Here is a 17,364-nt window from a genome sequence, read left to right as displayed (position 1 = left end):
ATGTCAAGTTAGAGTAAGGAATCTCTATATTTCAAAGAATCTACTTTAGTAGCAATGTAGTAGACATAATATTTTAATATCCTATCATATAGAGGTTTATTATTTTTTGGGGTTTTGTTTTTATTGCTTTTAACTGCTTGCACTCCAAAATATGTTTATTGGGTTTGTTTTTGTGCAGTTATGGTTGCAGCAATTATCTATGTCAGGAGCTATTGGAAATGTGATTATTTCAAGACATACTTAATGCTTGCTTCTGGCTAAGACATTGTAAAATTTATTATTTAAGTTTGTGTGTTGTATTAAAATAAATATATGACTGTATGTAAAAATGCATAACTGTCCGTGAATCTAATTTTAGGAAAATAATAATTTTATACTAAATACCTTTTTATATTCAGGATTGAAGTAAGAAATAGTTATTAATCATGTTGTGTCAATTTGCTCAATTGTTTGATTTGAAAAGAGCAGGCGACAAGTTATCTTGTTGCTCATCATTGCCCGTTTATATCTCATTCTTTCACATTATATAATGTTTTGTTTAGTATCTAGACTATGTGGGCATTTTGTGCTTCTATTGAGTTGATGGTGTGATCATCAGTTGATGTGTTTGTTCCTAAGGCAGGATATTGAAAACCTCGGTGGCCATTGGTTTGCTGTAATGTAAAATAAAAGAAATTGTTTAAACATTTGTTAAAAGGTTAGTTGGGAAAATAATTAGCTTTAAAATGGTTTTATTTACATATTAACCATTGATAAAACTATTTGTATGCACGTTCAGACTAAGAATAGTTATCAAGAATTTGATTGTTATTAATCACAAGGCAAATAAAATATAAACTATCAAAAATCGAATAAGTCAGTAATAATCTAAAATTAGGGTAAAATCTCATTGCATATAATCTTTGGAATTGAGAAGAGAATGATGTTATGAGAAAAGTTAAATTTTGTTGCCCCTAAGTTAACTGGTAACTACTCCAGTTAAATGTGAAGGAAACAGGATTTTTCCGGACATTTGCCATCGTCAAAAATAACCTTCAAACAAAGAATTGATTCCAGTTAAATGTTAACTAATTCAAAAGTACCAGACCTCCTGGGTGGATGGCTGATCAATCAATCAATATCAATATTTCTTTATTACATGAACATTAAGTACAGTAATATAGTCAAACATAGTATAATGTAATAGGAAAAGTCACTTAGGTGTTTGTTGCATCCAGGAACTCCTCCAGGGTGTAGAGTGGAGTCTTGACAAGGAATTCTTGAAGTGCTTTCTTCAGTGCGTTTCCAGTTAGCAATTGGAAGTCTTCTGGCAGTTGATTTCTGAGTTTTCGTCCTATGTAGGACGGTTTTCTTTCAAAGAGGGCTATTCGATGGCGGGGTAGAACATATCTGGAGGCATGTCGTGTGTTGTAGTCATGGAAATTGTTGTAAGTGTCAAAATTGAGTCTGTCGACATGTAGAATTGTTTCGTATACATACAAGGCTGGTACAGTTAGAATGCCTAAATTTGGATATGCTTCCCTGCAGCTTTGTCGAGATTCAAGATTGGCGAGGGATCTAATTGCCTTTTTTTGAAGGGTGAGTATCCTTTTCAGGTTTTCAGTAGAGCTGCCCCAGATGATAAGACCATATCTAATGTGGGACTCTACCAGTGCGTAATAAGCAGCTTTGACGGATCCCTGAGTACCCACTGATTTGAGTCGCCTCATAACGTATATGCCTGCGCATATTTTATTGGAAATGGTGCTCACATGATGACTCCATGAAAGTGTACTATCGATAGTCAGGCCCAGAAATTGTGTTTTATCAACTACTGATATGTCTGGAATATTTGTTGGTATTTCCTTTTTCCTACTGAAATGCACTTGCGTTGTTTTATTAGGATTTATTGCCAGATCATTCAGTGCACTGTATTTGATGGCTTGTTGGAGAGAAGTCAAGGAGTTAAGGGATAATTCATCTGCTGTGTCATTTTTTATAAGAAGGGTAGTGTCGGCTGCATACATTATGCAGTCAGTACTGGAGCTGGCGATGAAAGTAGGGAAGTCATTAGTTAGAAGAATAAAAAGAACTGGGCCAAGTACCGATCCTTGAGGCACACCTCGTGCCAGTGGTTTTGGAGTTGATGTGTACGATCTGGTGATGCAAGATTCAGTATGCTGTACCTCCACAAGTTGTGACCTTCCTCGGAGGTAGCTGGAGAACCATTTGTTCTCTATGCCTCTTACTCCCAGATTTTCCAGCTTTTTTAAGATTAGGTCATGTCCCAGACAGTCAAAAACCTTGCTGTAGTCAAGAAATTGGGCTGTTACGTACTTTTCGTCATCTATGCTGTCAATGATTGATTCTACTAGGCTAATAATTGCTGATATGGTTGATTTTCCTTTTTGTAATCCATGTTGGTTGACTGTGATTAGGTCATGTTGTTTAAGGTAGGCCATCAATCGCTTCAGAACAAGTTTCTCTATGATTTTTGCAAATGTAGATATTAGCGAGATGGGTCTATAGTTCTGAGGGTCTGATTTCTTCCCTTTCTTGTGTTTTGCATAGACCTTTGACACTTTAAGCCTTGATAATTGTGTGACCAATCCGGTTATGAGAATAGAGAAGGGATCCTTCTGAGACCGTCACCTGGCATTTGCTGTGCTCCGCTCAGTAAGTGCGTCACAAGCAGAAGTGGTTGCATTACATTTCACTATGACTGAATTCTTAAACAAAGGTTAGCATGAAGTTTTGCCAGAATTTGAACATTCTGCTTTAGAGATGCTGTAATCTCTATGATAGATGAAGCCTTGGGTGAGGCCAATTTATGGGTAGATACTCAAATAAGAAAATGGTGTAGGTGATTCGAAGATGGCTGCATTTGAGTTGAGAGTGACCTGTAACCTGCCAAGCCTGTAAAGGCCAGAAGTCTTTCAAACTTTGAATGTATTTTTGCTTGCATAGTCAACGAAAATTGTCATTTAACTATGGGGAATTGTAAAAAGATCGTAGCATCTCAAAATCTGCAGTTTGCGAAATTTAACATGAAGATTTGAAAATGAACTGTTTCTGGATATTTGACAGTTTTGCAGGCTGGCCACATCATGGGTTATCCTCCACTCAAATATGGCCATCTTCTCTAAACACTATTTTATCTAAGTATCTCCCATAGACTCGACGTCACAAGATTTGTAAATCACAGAGATGATCTCTGAAGCAGATTGGCCAAGTTTCTCCAACCTCTTTGCTCAAGACTTCAGTCAAAATGAAATGCGATGAACGTACATATAATAAAAATAAATATGTAAATTAATAATAGGTAAATTCAATTCAATAGTCTTTGTAGACCATAATTGTGTTTTACAACAAAGAAAACGTTTATTGCTAATCTTGTAAAGGGCAAACTAACTTACTCCTGTTCCATGAGACCCCTTATATGATAGCAAATCTTGACATTTTATAAATAAGAGCAGCAAGGCTTTGCTAATTATTACTCACTTTACTTTGCAGTAACAACACACCCTTGTGGTGTAAAACATAGCATCATTGTTTTATCTGGTATAATATCTTCAAGCTTTATGCTAAATAATTTACAGTACAAGTATGTATGTATTTAATAATTTTCTTCTTGTTCTGAACTAATTGAACTCAAAACTTAAGTAGTAAGCATAAGTTACTGTGTATTCTTTCTTCCAAGAATGCAATATTTAATTTTTATTTTTCAGATTTTAATGTAAACTGCATGCCTTATAAACACTCTGTTATGGGTCATATAACAGAATATTTGGAATATTAATAATTGTTCAAAATGTTTCAAAATGCTTACCTGTATATTTTGATAACCTGTCTGAAAACAATGCGGTAAGTACTCAGTGTTTTGATCAATCCATTAGATCAGATGTTAGTAGTTCAAAACCATTGACATTTGAAAGAGAAGAGGAAAATTCTTTAATAATATAAATCATATTGTATTGCTTTGTTTAATTAATTATTATTTGTTTTCTGTGATTGATTTATTATTGTTTTAAACTTGTATGACTGAAATTTTGTATGAATTACAATACTTTATAAATTTATATATGTAGCGTAATTAGTGAATAATATTCTAATATAAAGATACAAAATTCAAATTTACCCAATTACTGCCAGCTTTATTAAAGTAAAGGAGGACTTTTATGGCTATGAAATAAAATGAATCTATCAAATCTTTGTTCTTAGTTAAATTATTAAGATTTGTTTGTAATAAATTTATTTTTCACCATAGTAACTCAAAATCTTAGCATTATATTATATACTTTCCTGTTGTTAAATTCCAGATTAAATTTGATCATTTGTATTTGCAATGTACCATTTATCAAAATGCAATTTATATCATTGCCATACTTAGCCAGTTGCAAACCCATTTATCTATTTATTTATTGTTAATTTTAAATATTTTTATAAAGTTCTAATTTTTATGTGAATGAACTATTCCTTAATATTTTGTTTTGAGTGTTTCATTACAAGCAATATTAATGTTTGGATAATGAATTGTTTTTAGTTAAGGACAACCAAAAAACAATTGAATTAATAATCAATTTAAAAAAATGTTACATATTTACAATATTTTAGCTTTCCTGGGTTTTTATTGTTTTTCAAAAAATATATATTTTGTATACAAAAACATGTACATAATAGCTTGTCATTTTTGCAAAATATTGTGTTAAGACACTTTAGTTCTTAGGTTCCTGTGATGACGCTAGTTTATTTTCACTGTGTATATTTTATTAAAGTGTGTTATATTATAAGTAAATTAGTGTAATTATAGCTACTTAATTATTTATTAATTAGGGCTTAATTTATCCAAAATATGATAACTACCTGTTACTTATTACCTATAAAAATTTACCTTAAGGTTATTTGCTGATGAGCTGGTTCCAGAGTTATAATAAACTTGTTTCTTTGATTTATCTTTTATTTTTTTCACCTGATCCATTTCATTCTCAAACAAAAATGTTATGGAAACTGTTTATATTATCTGTATTGTCATTGTCTCATTCTTCCCGTAATAAGTGAGAAAACACATTTTCTACTTTAAAAGTAGATTACCAAGTACCATTAGAAAGAGGGTTTATTTTTCTTACTGAGATTATCTTACATGTCAGCCAGTTGCCCACTGACTTGGAGAAAATATACGCTGTGAACAAAAATAAATTCTAAGCTGTATCCATAATTTTGGATCCTCATTTTATAGCAGAGGATTCACAAAATAGGCACCTTCTACATTTTCAGTGATTCCAGAAAATAACAAAAAGGTCTGAATTATTGATGCTTTACTATAGGTACCTTGTAGTTGGATGGATATTAGCCAAAATTGGAATGGAGGTTCTATGTAAGAAATGTTTTCCCAGGATGGGTTTTTAGAGTACTATTGAGACGAAGGGGTGGAGTCCTAGGGTTTTATGAACAAATACGCGTGAAACGTTATAGTTGGATGAAATTGAGCCAAAATTGACAGGAAATAGTTCTATAGAACAAATAATAACCAAGAATAGCTCAACTGGCTTTGGAGCCAAGAAGTCCCAGGTCAAAACCCTTTTCTACACAACTTTTAAAATGTAAACTCAGTTATGCAAATTCTGCCATTATACACAACTAATATAGATACCGTACCTTAAGATATCGTGAATTTTAACCAAAATTGGAAGGGTCATTCTATGTGATTAATATTAAACAAGAATATTTTCCAGGGTCCTTTGATAAAAAGGAAGATTTCTTGGATGAAAACAATTTTTTGAACAATTAATTAATTATTTTTAGTCGATAGGCCTGGGGGTTAGATTTTAATGAACATTTTTATGAATGGCCGGGACTTTCAAAATGCCGGGAGATTCCAGTGGCCTGGACGTCCCAGAGACTGAGACATACAATAAACCATGATCCCAAAAGCCAAAACTTACTAAACACAGGGAGATTCCAGTGGCATGGAGCTCCCAGAGACCTAGACATACAATAAACCATGATCCCAAAGGCCGGAACTTGCTAAACATGGGAAGATTCCACTGGCCTGGAGCTTCCAGAAGTTGAGACATACCATAAACCATGATCCCAAAGGCCGGAACTTGCTAAACAGTGGGAAATTCCAGAGGCTGAGAGTGTCCAGAAGTTGAGTGCTCTCAGGTTCTGGGAGCTTCCAAAGATGGAGGTACCAGAATTTGGAATCTGTCACTGGGTGGGAGCTTTTCATAATTCGTATGATTTATGTTGTATGAGCTTTCAGGATGTAGGTGTTACTACCTGAATCTTGTGATCCTTGAACCAATAGTTCTTGTTTATATTTCTGATTCAACTCTTTGGGTCATCACGTCAGTTTAATGAATGGTATGCATAAACTGGATATGTGTTTTTATCATCAGCTAATACATGGAGAATTACTTCTTTGTTACAAATGAAAATGGTGAATTGTGGTTTTGAAAGACATGGAACATAAATTTGCTTAGTTTAGATTAAATAACAAGTGAAGTTGTTTAAGATGTAGAATATGGATGGGTCTTTTCAGTAATAAATGTGCACTACATGTTTTACCCTTATGGACCCTTACTTTTGATAAACACATCATCTTGATGTTGGTTCTGGTACTTATTTTCTTTTACTGTAACATACAATTAAATAATCACTAAATTGTACGAGATGGATATGAGAATTCATTAGAATTTTGAATAGATTGTTTAACTCAATACTTACAGAACTATAGCTGGGTAGTTCAATGACACCAATATGTAACTTGCCCAACAAAACTTTATTAACTTAAACAATTCTTGAGACAGAATTAGTCCATCCTAAACTTGATAATCTTTAAACTAAATTGATTCCTTATCTCATATCTTACTTATTTAAAATTCCCCTACTAATAGGGCCTCACAACTTTGCCGAATTTTCTTTCCTGACTCCTTGGATATCGTGGCAAGATCCTTCCTAGTCAACGTGCCTAGTTGTGGTCCTAGTCTTTTTCCTGGACACAAAATCCGAAAATTGATTAGCTATGTCATAATATACTTTAAATCTTACTCACCAAATACAAGTCACATGTTCTCTAGGAAATACAAATAGTGATTTTACATTGCAATGTTTTTGAACAACTTATCGTACCTCGTTAAAACGAAGGAAACTTGTATCTTCATGTGCAGCTAGCGAGAAAAAAGGGGGCTACATCATTCTATCTATAATTCTTTAGTTATAAAAGGTACTGAATTGTTCCTCCTAATTGTATTTAACCATTACTATACAATAATGTTAATTGTTAAAATAATTATTAAAACATTACTTAAAACTGTTGTGAAGTATTGTTATATATAAAACATAATGTTAATTTGGTAAGATGTTACAAGGGATAACTATGATTACCTTTTAAGGTGATGATGGGTTGAGGGAATGAAATATTTATTTATAAAAATATTTCACATGGTAAAAAATATTTTAAAACAATTAAAAAAAATATATTCATACAAAATATAATTTCCTTATCATATATGAATAAAAAACATCATTCTCTGAAGCTTTAACTTATGTACATGCTGTAAAAATTTCATATACAAATTTGCCAAATATATATTCAGCTGTTATTACAAGAGTCCGATAACATATTGCCGGGTCTTTTATTTTCTACTTTATCTGAATTGAGAGAATTTATTCTAAAATGCCATGAGTTTAACATAAAATATACATTCCAAAACCAAAATTGATAGTGCCACCATTTTGCATAGTTAATAAATACATTTGTACCTGTGTGGTGTAGTTGAAGTTCAACCATTAGAGGGCTGAAATATATACAGGTATTTATTATTGTTATGACTATAAGAACGGTTTTGTATATTTTATTTTTAAAATACGTGAAAACTGGTTGTTATGTTAAATTTAAAAATTTGAAAAATCAACTGGAAGTAGGATTAAATAGTTCTTTGGATAATGGTGGATAGTATTGAAAAGGCTTTTAGTTCTATCTCATAACAATCTGATTTCTTAGTGAAGTTTCAGTACGAAGCATAAACATCAAGGCCAACATTCTGGAGCAAAACGGTAAAGTCGAGCTAATGAGGAGAGTGCTTGTTGAGAAAGCCCGTTTGTTTGAATCCAAGCTAAGTAAGCAGTTTTAACAATGAAGTGGAGAAAATAACAGCGTATTTGATTAACAGATCTTGTATAGGATGTAAATAAAAGGCACATGGAGTGGTTTTGATGGGAAATCAACCACACTTAGAGGACTTAAAGTATCTCAGAGGGTTTGGGTGTGACAACATGCTAAAGCCTAGTAAATGTACTAAAAAACAAAGGCAAATTTGATTGCAAATGAGACAAATTTTATTCAGTACAAAAGACATGCCTGTAGATTTTCAATACTAAACACTGTTAACTAATAAATATTCTGCTGCAGGCAACTTTTGGTAAAATTTTTTAAAGATCATGTTTGGGTGTTTTGAATATACTAGTATTAATCATAAGATGTTGGATATTGTTTATGCTCATGTTTTAATGTTGTTTTTGTGCATGTAGTTCAGTTGGTTATAAGTAAAACTTATTATTTATTTTAATGTCTTTTTTCATCATGAGGTAGAGCTAATTGTGTATCTCCAATCACAACGTGAGGCTTGCAAATAAAGTAAATTCTTAAAATGACTTTAAAATTGTGGATTATGATTGTGTGAAGCCGCTGTGTTCCAGGTAAACCTTAAGGCACTTATGATAAGGTTGTTGTTAAATTGCCTTGAAACTGGCGAGATAGGTGTGCTAGCAAAGTAGAACACATTCAGAGTAGTTAATGCTTAAGGATGAAGGCTTAGAGTCGACAGAAAAATGTTATTCACTACTATCTTGATGATATGTGACAGAAATACCACAGACAGAAAAGAGAGTGAGGAATTCGTTCTAATGTCTCTAAATAAAGTGATATAGTTAAAGGTAAAACTGGTACGTTTCCATTGTTAGCATTAGGCAAGTTCTAAGGTGGGATATTGACTTCTTAGCAGAGCTGGTCTATTTGTAATAAAGCTTCAAGACTGGTTACACAAGAAGAAGTGCTGTACAATTCTTCATTATGTTGTTTGTACATAATAAAACAACTTTTTAGGATTGTTATTTTGGCATTTTATAAATAACATGGAATTAATAAATGTTGCAATACATAAGACTGTTTGGAAATGTACACTAAATGTAATAACAATAAGAGGCACACATTTCAATAATTTAGTGTGTCACTGCTTTTCAAAGCAATGAGTTTTAAATGAGATTTGTTCCCATTCTCTTGTTGGCAGAAAATTTAATATTAGCAACTAGCAAATTGTCTGAGCGAAACAGACAAAATAAAATATGTTATGGAAGATGATTTGTAATGTTTAAAGGGTTCCCGTATTATTTGATGACATTTGTCGCCAGAGTAAAACAGGTTTTAAAAACAATGTTAACATTTATATACGATAATATAAAAAGAATTTTACTCTGAAAAATGATTCGTAAGTACTTGGTGTAGAACAAAAGTAAATGCACTAAAGTTATTGGTGCCCAAGTAAATACATTAGTTTTGAGTGAGCGGTTTTATTACACACTTGTTTATGCTATCACAGTGCCTTGGGTGACACTAATTTCAACAAATGTGTTGTATTTGATTCTTAGTGTACTCATCTCCTTTTATGGCTGAACTACCAAAATTGATGAGTTATGAAAAACCAAAGATAAATATCTTAGTATTTGGTACCATATATTCACATTCCTCAGTATATAGGCTACTTGTTTTTTCTCCTTGATTGATACTTGGCTATGAAAATAAATAAGGTTACATATCTTTCTGTCATAAATCCAACTTTTTATTTAATTAATAAAGTAGTTGTAATGAAATTAAAATTGGTTTGACACCAAAAAGGTACATAGTCTTGTTTATTTTCATTCCACAAATATATTCTACAGACCAATAACAACTAATTTGTGTTTAGGCTGGCTTATATTTAGGGGGTTTGGTTGTCAAAAGTAAATCAGTAAAAAGTTAAAAATGTATTTTATTAATGCAACAAATAAGTAATACACCACTGAAGTGCAAAGTTACTGTACTGGTACTCACTAAAACGATTCTGAAATATATATTTTTAGAAAAGTTTGATCTTATTATTCTTTTTTAAAACCTTATTCTGCCTATCCTCCTTTGCCAGCGGTCTATGTGAGAATCATTATATACCAAAATAAAGATAAATCCTGTACATATTTAACCGTTACAATGGAATATCAAAGGATCCAACGGAACATAATGAAAAAATGTAGCACACAGGTACATTTAGATGCTCAGATAGATGGACTCCCCTTTTACTTTTTTACCCTACAATTAAAAAAGCTCTTCCTTGGCCAAGGGAAACCTGTGTAACAAATTTAAAGTCTCTAGGTCTTTGGTTGTTGTCAAATGTTATTGCCCAGACATACAGATAAACTGACAGACATGCAGATGAACTGCTTGTAGACCTTTTAACCCCACACCAATATAGTTGATTCTTGAACCAAGGGGAACCTATATAACAAGTTTCAAGTACCTAGGACCTTTCTGACAAGAGTTTGCACACAGGCACAGAAAGACGGACAATAACACGACTTCAATCCACCCCCCCTGTCGGATCCATAACAAGGTGAATACAACTGATTAAAAGTTATCAAATATGGATCACTGGACACATTATTTGAATCTTTAATTACAGCCGTGTCTAAACCATGCCAATGTGATGCTGAAAATGAATGAATATCACATGATGCCAATAAAACGCATTGATAGTGAACTGACCTTGACAGTGATATAGCATATCATGTAATATTTGGTTTTCCATTTTAAGTGCAATTGTGAACTCTATTCTGTGCCATTTTAATGCCAGTCAGATGTATTGCTACTTCACTCCCTTATACAATGTACCATTGTTTTAGTTCGGACAGTAAGAGATAATATTACAGTTTATTCTTTCGTAATGTAATATAGCTGGATTATCAAATTGTCTAGCCTTACTAGCAAAGAGAAAAGTAAACTGTTTTTCTCAGTTTTGCTCATTAAAGTGTTGTAATTGAAACCAGAGCATTAAAACCTAGAGAGGATTTTTGTTGCCAGTGTGTTTTCAGTACCGAAGATGGTCAGTTTTTATTTCTCTGGGAGAAACCAGCATTTATGACAATTTCTTTACACCTGTATTTTTTTCCACATGAGAGAACTATTTTGCAGCATAATAAATCAGTATAATGATTTTTACAAATATGAAATATGTTATAATCATTAAATTAACACATTGACTACGTCAAACTATCTCATAACTATCCTGGCTGTCTTCAAATCAGTACATGTTGCCGTGAATGTGTTAACATTTGGTGTATCTTGAGAGGTAACATGGTTCAAATAATATATAATTTATATAAATTAAATCTTTGAACAACTATAATTCTATCCTCCAACTATTATCTTGTCAGAATCGCTAATCTGTGTGAGTAAGTTGGAGATTCCAGTCACTAGAATTGAGATAAAATTATGTAGTTGAATTCAGTAATTCGTTTACAAAACAGTACGTCACTATGGCTCTATACTTAGTGAAACCGGCTGCTGTGAGTGCTTACTTCTGTCACAGGGTGTCTGCTGCAGTCAACGTGTTATGTGAGACGTATTAGCCATGAGTTGCTCTACTTAGTAAATATATTGTGCTTTACTGGCATAAATATAATCAATATCCATGCAAACACATGATAAGCAATCACGGAAGAGGTAAAAGCAATTATTTAATAAAACTTTACAGCCATAAGTAAAATTGATTCATTTTTATATAATTAACTAGCTTTTTCCCGCGGATTTGCACGCTTTTCGTAAGCTGTGCCCGCGTATGTGCACTTGTGGTTCAAGTCAATTATATTTCTAATGCCGATGTAGACTTTGCCTTGTTGCCTCGATCAAGAAAATCTGTGTATGTTTATAGCCATTGTACACGTACATGTACTTTATTAAAAAGTGGTCTAACATTCAAGCTTTAAGTTCAGCCTTCAAATAGTGTTTGGCTATTTAATATACGTAACTGTCTCGTAATTGCAGTTTATAGTATGTAGGCACTTTGAAAACTGATCTTTTGCAGTGCCGCCTGGTGGCAAGTTTCGTCAATGGGCATAGCATATAAACCTCTGTGGAAAATATGTATACATACACATTTTTATAATGATCGGTCAAATAGTTTACGATTCTATAAAGGACATATAAAGGTGTTGGAATTAAAGTTAAATACGTGCCAGCAACATTATTTTAAACGAAAATTCAACTGATAAAATATAGTTAAATTAGTTTTTAAGTATTAATTTCATTAGGCTACTTCAATTTTGGTGTGAAGTTTGCTCTACAAAACGAATTGTAAAGACTCACACAACAAAATCTAATTACAGTAATTTGTTTCAACACAATTGAGAAGTTAATGTATTGAATAAATAGAAGAGAAGGCAGGCCAAACAATGCTTCTGTTAGTCGGACTTAGCAAGCTGACCCGGATTGGAAACAATTTCCATTTAAATGAAACTGTTCACAATGGGGATTCTACTTGCCTGACTTTTTATGTTTGTCAGTTCCTCTCATTAGTGCGTTTTTCATTTTCACCACGGTTATTTCATTAAAAGTTTTGCTCTAATGACAATTCTTATCAATAACATTTTGCATGACCTTTTTGTAAGAGAAATGGAACTAATAGAATAGTTTATGTGAAATATAAATATATAAATACAACCATACAATTAGCACACACTACCAATTTCCGTATGGCTATACAGCACACTAAGCATTTCTGGTATGTTTTTGGCCATTTTAGCAGAAACATTGAGATATACTTTCGTCAGTCATCTTTCTGTACAGGATCTACACATTTGTCAACAATTCTCTGTCTTCCTAGAAACGGAATATAGTGGATTCAACGACAATGTCTCTTCGGTGATAATGTCCTTTTTGTCATCCCTGGCAGGAGGATGTAAAAATGTCTTTTCTGAATGACTGTCTGTCTTTCTGTCTTCTCTCAATCTAAAATGTTGCATACCTCAGTGAAACCTTTTATGTAACTCATGGTGTTTAGTACTCCTTCTTTGTTAGGTACAATTGCATAAAAAATTAATTCTGAGTCAGTAAATTTTTGTTTTACACAATATATTTTATCCTACAATCACTCTTACTCTCACACGTATGCACACACCCAAACAAAAACACATATTAGGAAGTAGATAGAATTCCCAGTAGGGGATTCGTGTGGCTTTTACCTGAACAGTTGACAAACACTGTCTATTGTAAAAAAAGTCAAACAATACCGCAGTGCTTTGTGTAGCTCTCCAGAGTTAAAATATCCATCCTTTTCCTCTCCAATTCTTCTTGGTTGTGTTGGCATACATAATAATTTACAACAAAAAATATTTTCACAAGATATAAATATTTAAATCTTGATCTTGAACAATATGAGAAATATTGTTCAAATTTAATGAAACAGTGGTAATTAATGAAAAACATTGAAAAATCAAACTTACTGTACTTTAGATACTAAATTTTCACAGATTTGTTTGAATTCGACAGAAAAATTCCTGCTCTACTTACTTTTACTACAGCACCCTAAAATTTACCCTAGATTGAAACTAAATATACTAATTGTAGCTTGTTGATATAGCAAAAATAGAAAGTGAGTTACAGAAATATTTGGCACTAATTAGTAGCTTACAACACTTTTCAGTTCAATTTATGGCTGATAAAAACACATCAACTAATTTTTTTTTAATGGTTTTAAAGTATTAGAACTTTATAAGGTTTATAAAAAAATATACAGAATTTTTAAAATTAAGGTAACACAAACATAGTATTGTCATTAGAAGTGGTTGATGACAAAAATAAAAGTAATATATAAGATATCATAGTTAAATAAAAAATGGAATCCATTTAAAATTAAAAAAAACCATGATGATAAAACTCTTGTGGAGTGGTATTTTAAAGTTAACTTTTGAACTTTTAAAAATCAAAATAGAGTTAGCCTTCTGCACTCCTTGAGGCAACTACTATAAAGGCAACTATAAACCCTCTATAGTTTCAAGATGGGTTATGAGACAATATGGTTTAATTTGATGGTTCTTTAAAGTTATGGAACTATAATCCTTTAAGATAGGTGTCAACATATTAAAAAACCAGTAAAATTTATGTATATGTATACGATTTATAGATCAAGATAAGATTCTAGATTTTTAGAGCACCACATTTTAGTACTGGTCCAGAAACAGACATGACACTTTCAGTACATCAGTGTCAAACAAAATATGTCAGGCAGAACTCAAAGAAACACTTTCTACAAAGGCGGCCCTTTAGTGAGGAAGCCAATTATCTGTAAAGGACAGACTCGGGTTGAACACTCATCCATTATTAGTGCAATACAACTTTGCTTTTAGCAGCTCGTTTTAAAGTTTTGTTTTAGTTTATTTTGTTTGAATATTTTTAGCTCAATAAAACATCACATTCTTTTACTGTTTTGAGTGAATATTGAGTGATAGGATCTCTGTGTATTTCATAGAACAAGTTATAATATGCTTTTGAAGTGAAACTTAACCAAAACACTGGATTACTCTACAGAACGTTTGCAAAATCTTATATTGATGGATGTCCACTCAATATCCCTAAACAATCATGCTGCAGTGTACCCACCTTTAACTATTCTTAGCATTTGAGAATATGAGGAAACCCCTTGACTCAAGTTTAAACCAAGTTGTATCATATTTAAATGTGTTGATAGTACAAAAGCAGAGATAAATCTTTAAGTTTACATCCATCCCTTTATTTGGTTCTGGCAAGCAGACGTATTGTGGCTTACAATCAAGTTTATAACGAGATAGAACGCCATACCACATGGCGCATAATAGGGTCTGCTGGATTTGCATGTACAATTTAAATAGCTCATTTAATTTTTAAGATACCCTGTGGACAGACAGGCAGAAGCACAAATTTTAAATAATTTTTAACTTAGAGAATTACATGTTGTAATGAAATATAAATGAAAAAATTTTATGACTTTAGTAAAATGTTTTAAAAGAAATTAATTATTTACAGATAAAAAGTATGTTATTCCCTTCATTCATCTTATACGTAAAACATTATTTATATACTCATGATGAATGACTACAGATCCGATGTACTGTTCTCAAAGAATATGTCATTAAAGTATATTGTCTATTGTCTATTGTCTCATCTTCAACAGTTTTACTTTGGGTCTGATTATAAGATGTACTCCTTGTGGGATGGTCATAAATCTTTTTTTTTTCTATGTCCTCAGCCTTCAGAAAAGTTAGTAGGTCATCTTGAAGGGTTATAAACAAAAAAAATAGGTTTGAAAAAGGATTACACCACCTTGAGATAGCTTTTTTGATAACAGAAAAAGTAGAAATATTTTTGGATTACTCCAGGAGTAATTGAAGAATTTGATCAGTTTTGTATTAGGCTTAGGGGATGAATGAAGCCAATGAAAAACATTAAACATTTTTACTGTACGTATATAAATGAAATGTAACTTATGGAATTATATGTTTTGTAATGGTTTTTCATTCAAGTAAATGAATTTTTTTTATTAAATATATTATATATTTAGATTAATGTTTTAATAAAATATTATTTGAAACAGTTACATTTTTATAAAAAAAAAACAAGTAATTTCCTTCAATATATATTTATATATGCATACTATCACAAATTCATATCCTTATTTTGAGCAGTATGTTGAGAAATAATAAGGTGCTTAGTCTGATTATAACTTGTACCCAATTACAACTTTAAATGTTTAAAATTATTTTTGGAATAACATTTTTACTGTCTTCAGAAAAGCTTATTTTAAATGGTTGTAAAATGAAAGATTAAAAAAATAACTAAATGAAACACTATTGTAATAAAGTAAACTTTTCTAGATTTTACTCATCACATAAATCAAAATATATCCCATAAATCGAAAACAATTTTCAAAGAATATAAAAAATCTATTTCATATTATATTAATTACATTATAGAAATAGAATAAGATATTCAGTGATACAACAATATACTATACTAATTATGAGATTAAAAACAATACCATTAAAATCCTGTGCACATAATCCCCCAACTCCTACTTATAATAACCTAGCACTTAACCGCTCATTAAATAGTTTTGTTTATTAAATTAAATTTTATAGTGTTTCAAATCTGTAATTTTTGTATAGTATACATACTCGTATTATTGTCATTGAGCTACTATTTGCATTACACAACAGCTGGTATTTATTCATGTCAAAGATACTGTGTGACATTTATATGTTTTATTCTCACATCTATGCAATGTACAGGGGAATTATCGTCAAAATCCATACTCTAGGTTTTTTGTGATTGAGTATCAAACATCTTCACAAACTTTCGAATTTATAATATTAATGAGATATTAACAACTGGTAATATTTAGAATACTACATATAAGTAACATTCACTCGTCTCTTGCTGTTAAACCGGAGAGTCCGAACTTTACCTGACTATATTTTAGATACGAAAATACAGACAAGACATGCCATTACCGTCTCAATTTCTTTTGTTTGAGATTCATTGGAGAGAGTTTTGAAGTAATTCAAAGTCGTAGACTCAGTGGGAACACTTCTAGTTTCCATCTAAAAAGCTCTGAGTTGTATTATATCGATGCACATGTACCAGTATCACATACAACAATGAAGACACAGTATTGAGAATCATGTGTTGAAAGAAAACTGTGTTGTTTGGAATGGTTTGGAAAAACAAACATTGATTGTAGGTTGGTAAATAGAGCAATATTCTGTATATGAGACAGCTGAATTCATGTTCACTTTTACTTTTGGTTGGCTGATCGTAAGCAAAACCTCTTTCAGGCTAGGTCAGAAAAATCCATGTTACTCAAAATAGCCACTCCTGATCGAGGTACTCAAAAATATTTTTAAAAACTGATACTTTTCACTGTCTTTAGTTGATATTATACAGTTTATTTATACAATTTGCGTTCTACTCCAATAAGCATTTAGTACAGGAGCAGAGAGCCAATTTGCATTTATGAGCTCAAACCTAGTTTTTATTGAACTTGAAAGAAGTTGATTGTCAGCACAAACTTTACATTAATTTATTTTCTGACTGTTTTCAACGAATCCTCTTGAACTTTAAAAGGACACACCTATTTTTCTTTATATTGATAGAGAAATTTTCTTAACAGTGAAATCGATTGTCGATCACACTTGTTTTGGTGGTCGAATTAGAAGGCGTCAAAAGAGTTAGACAATTGACAATAGACAACGATCTTTATTCATGTTCCAGTATATCAGAGATTAAGTCTCCTTGTGTTATTATTTCAGTTTGTACAGGTTGTT

General features: G+C 31.8%; 1 protein-coding gene across 4 annotated transcripts in view; it reads left to right on the top strand.

The window, feature by feature from the left end:
* LOC124357483 (stromal interaction molecule homolog) overlaps positions 1–4,927 on the top strand; it is an 87,175-nt gene extending 82,248 nt beyond the window's left edge. For all 4 annotated transcript variants that reach the window (XM_046809322.1, XM_046809323.1, XM_046809321.1 and 1 more), the window contains exon 14: positions 179–4,927. In XM_046809322.1, coding sequence (XP_046665278.1) covers positions 179–224 — 46 coding nt within the window. In that variant the 3' untranslated portion in view covers positions 225–4,927. The remainder of the gene's footprint in view (positions 1–178) is intronic.
* The last annotated feature ends 12,437 nt before the right edge of the window (positions 4,928–17,364 follow it).

This window comes from Homalodisca vitripennis, chromosome 3 (assembly GCF_021130785.1).
Source record: "Homalodisca vitripennis isolate AUS2020 chromosome 3, UT_GWSS_2.1, whole genome shotgun sequence".
Taxonomy (NCBI): Eukaryota; Metazoa; Arthropoda; class Insecta; order Hemiptera; family Cicadellidae; genus Homalodisca; species Homalodisca vitripennis.
The sequence above is the reverse complement of the archived record's forward strand: the minus strand, read 5'-3'. Positions and strand labels throughout refer to the sequence as shown.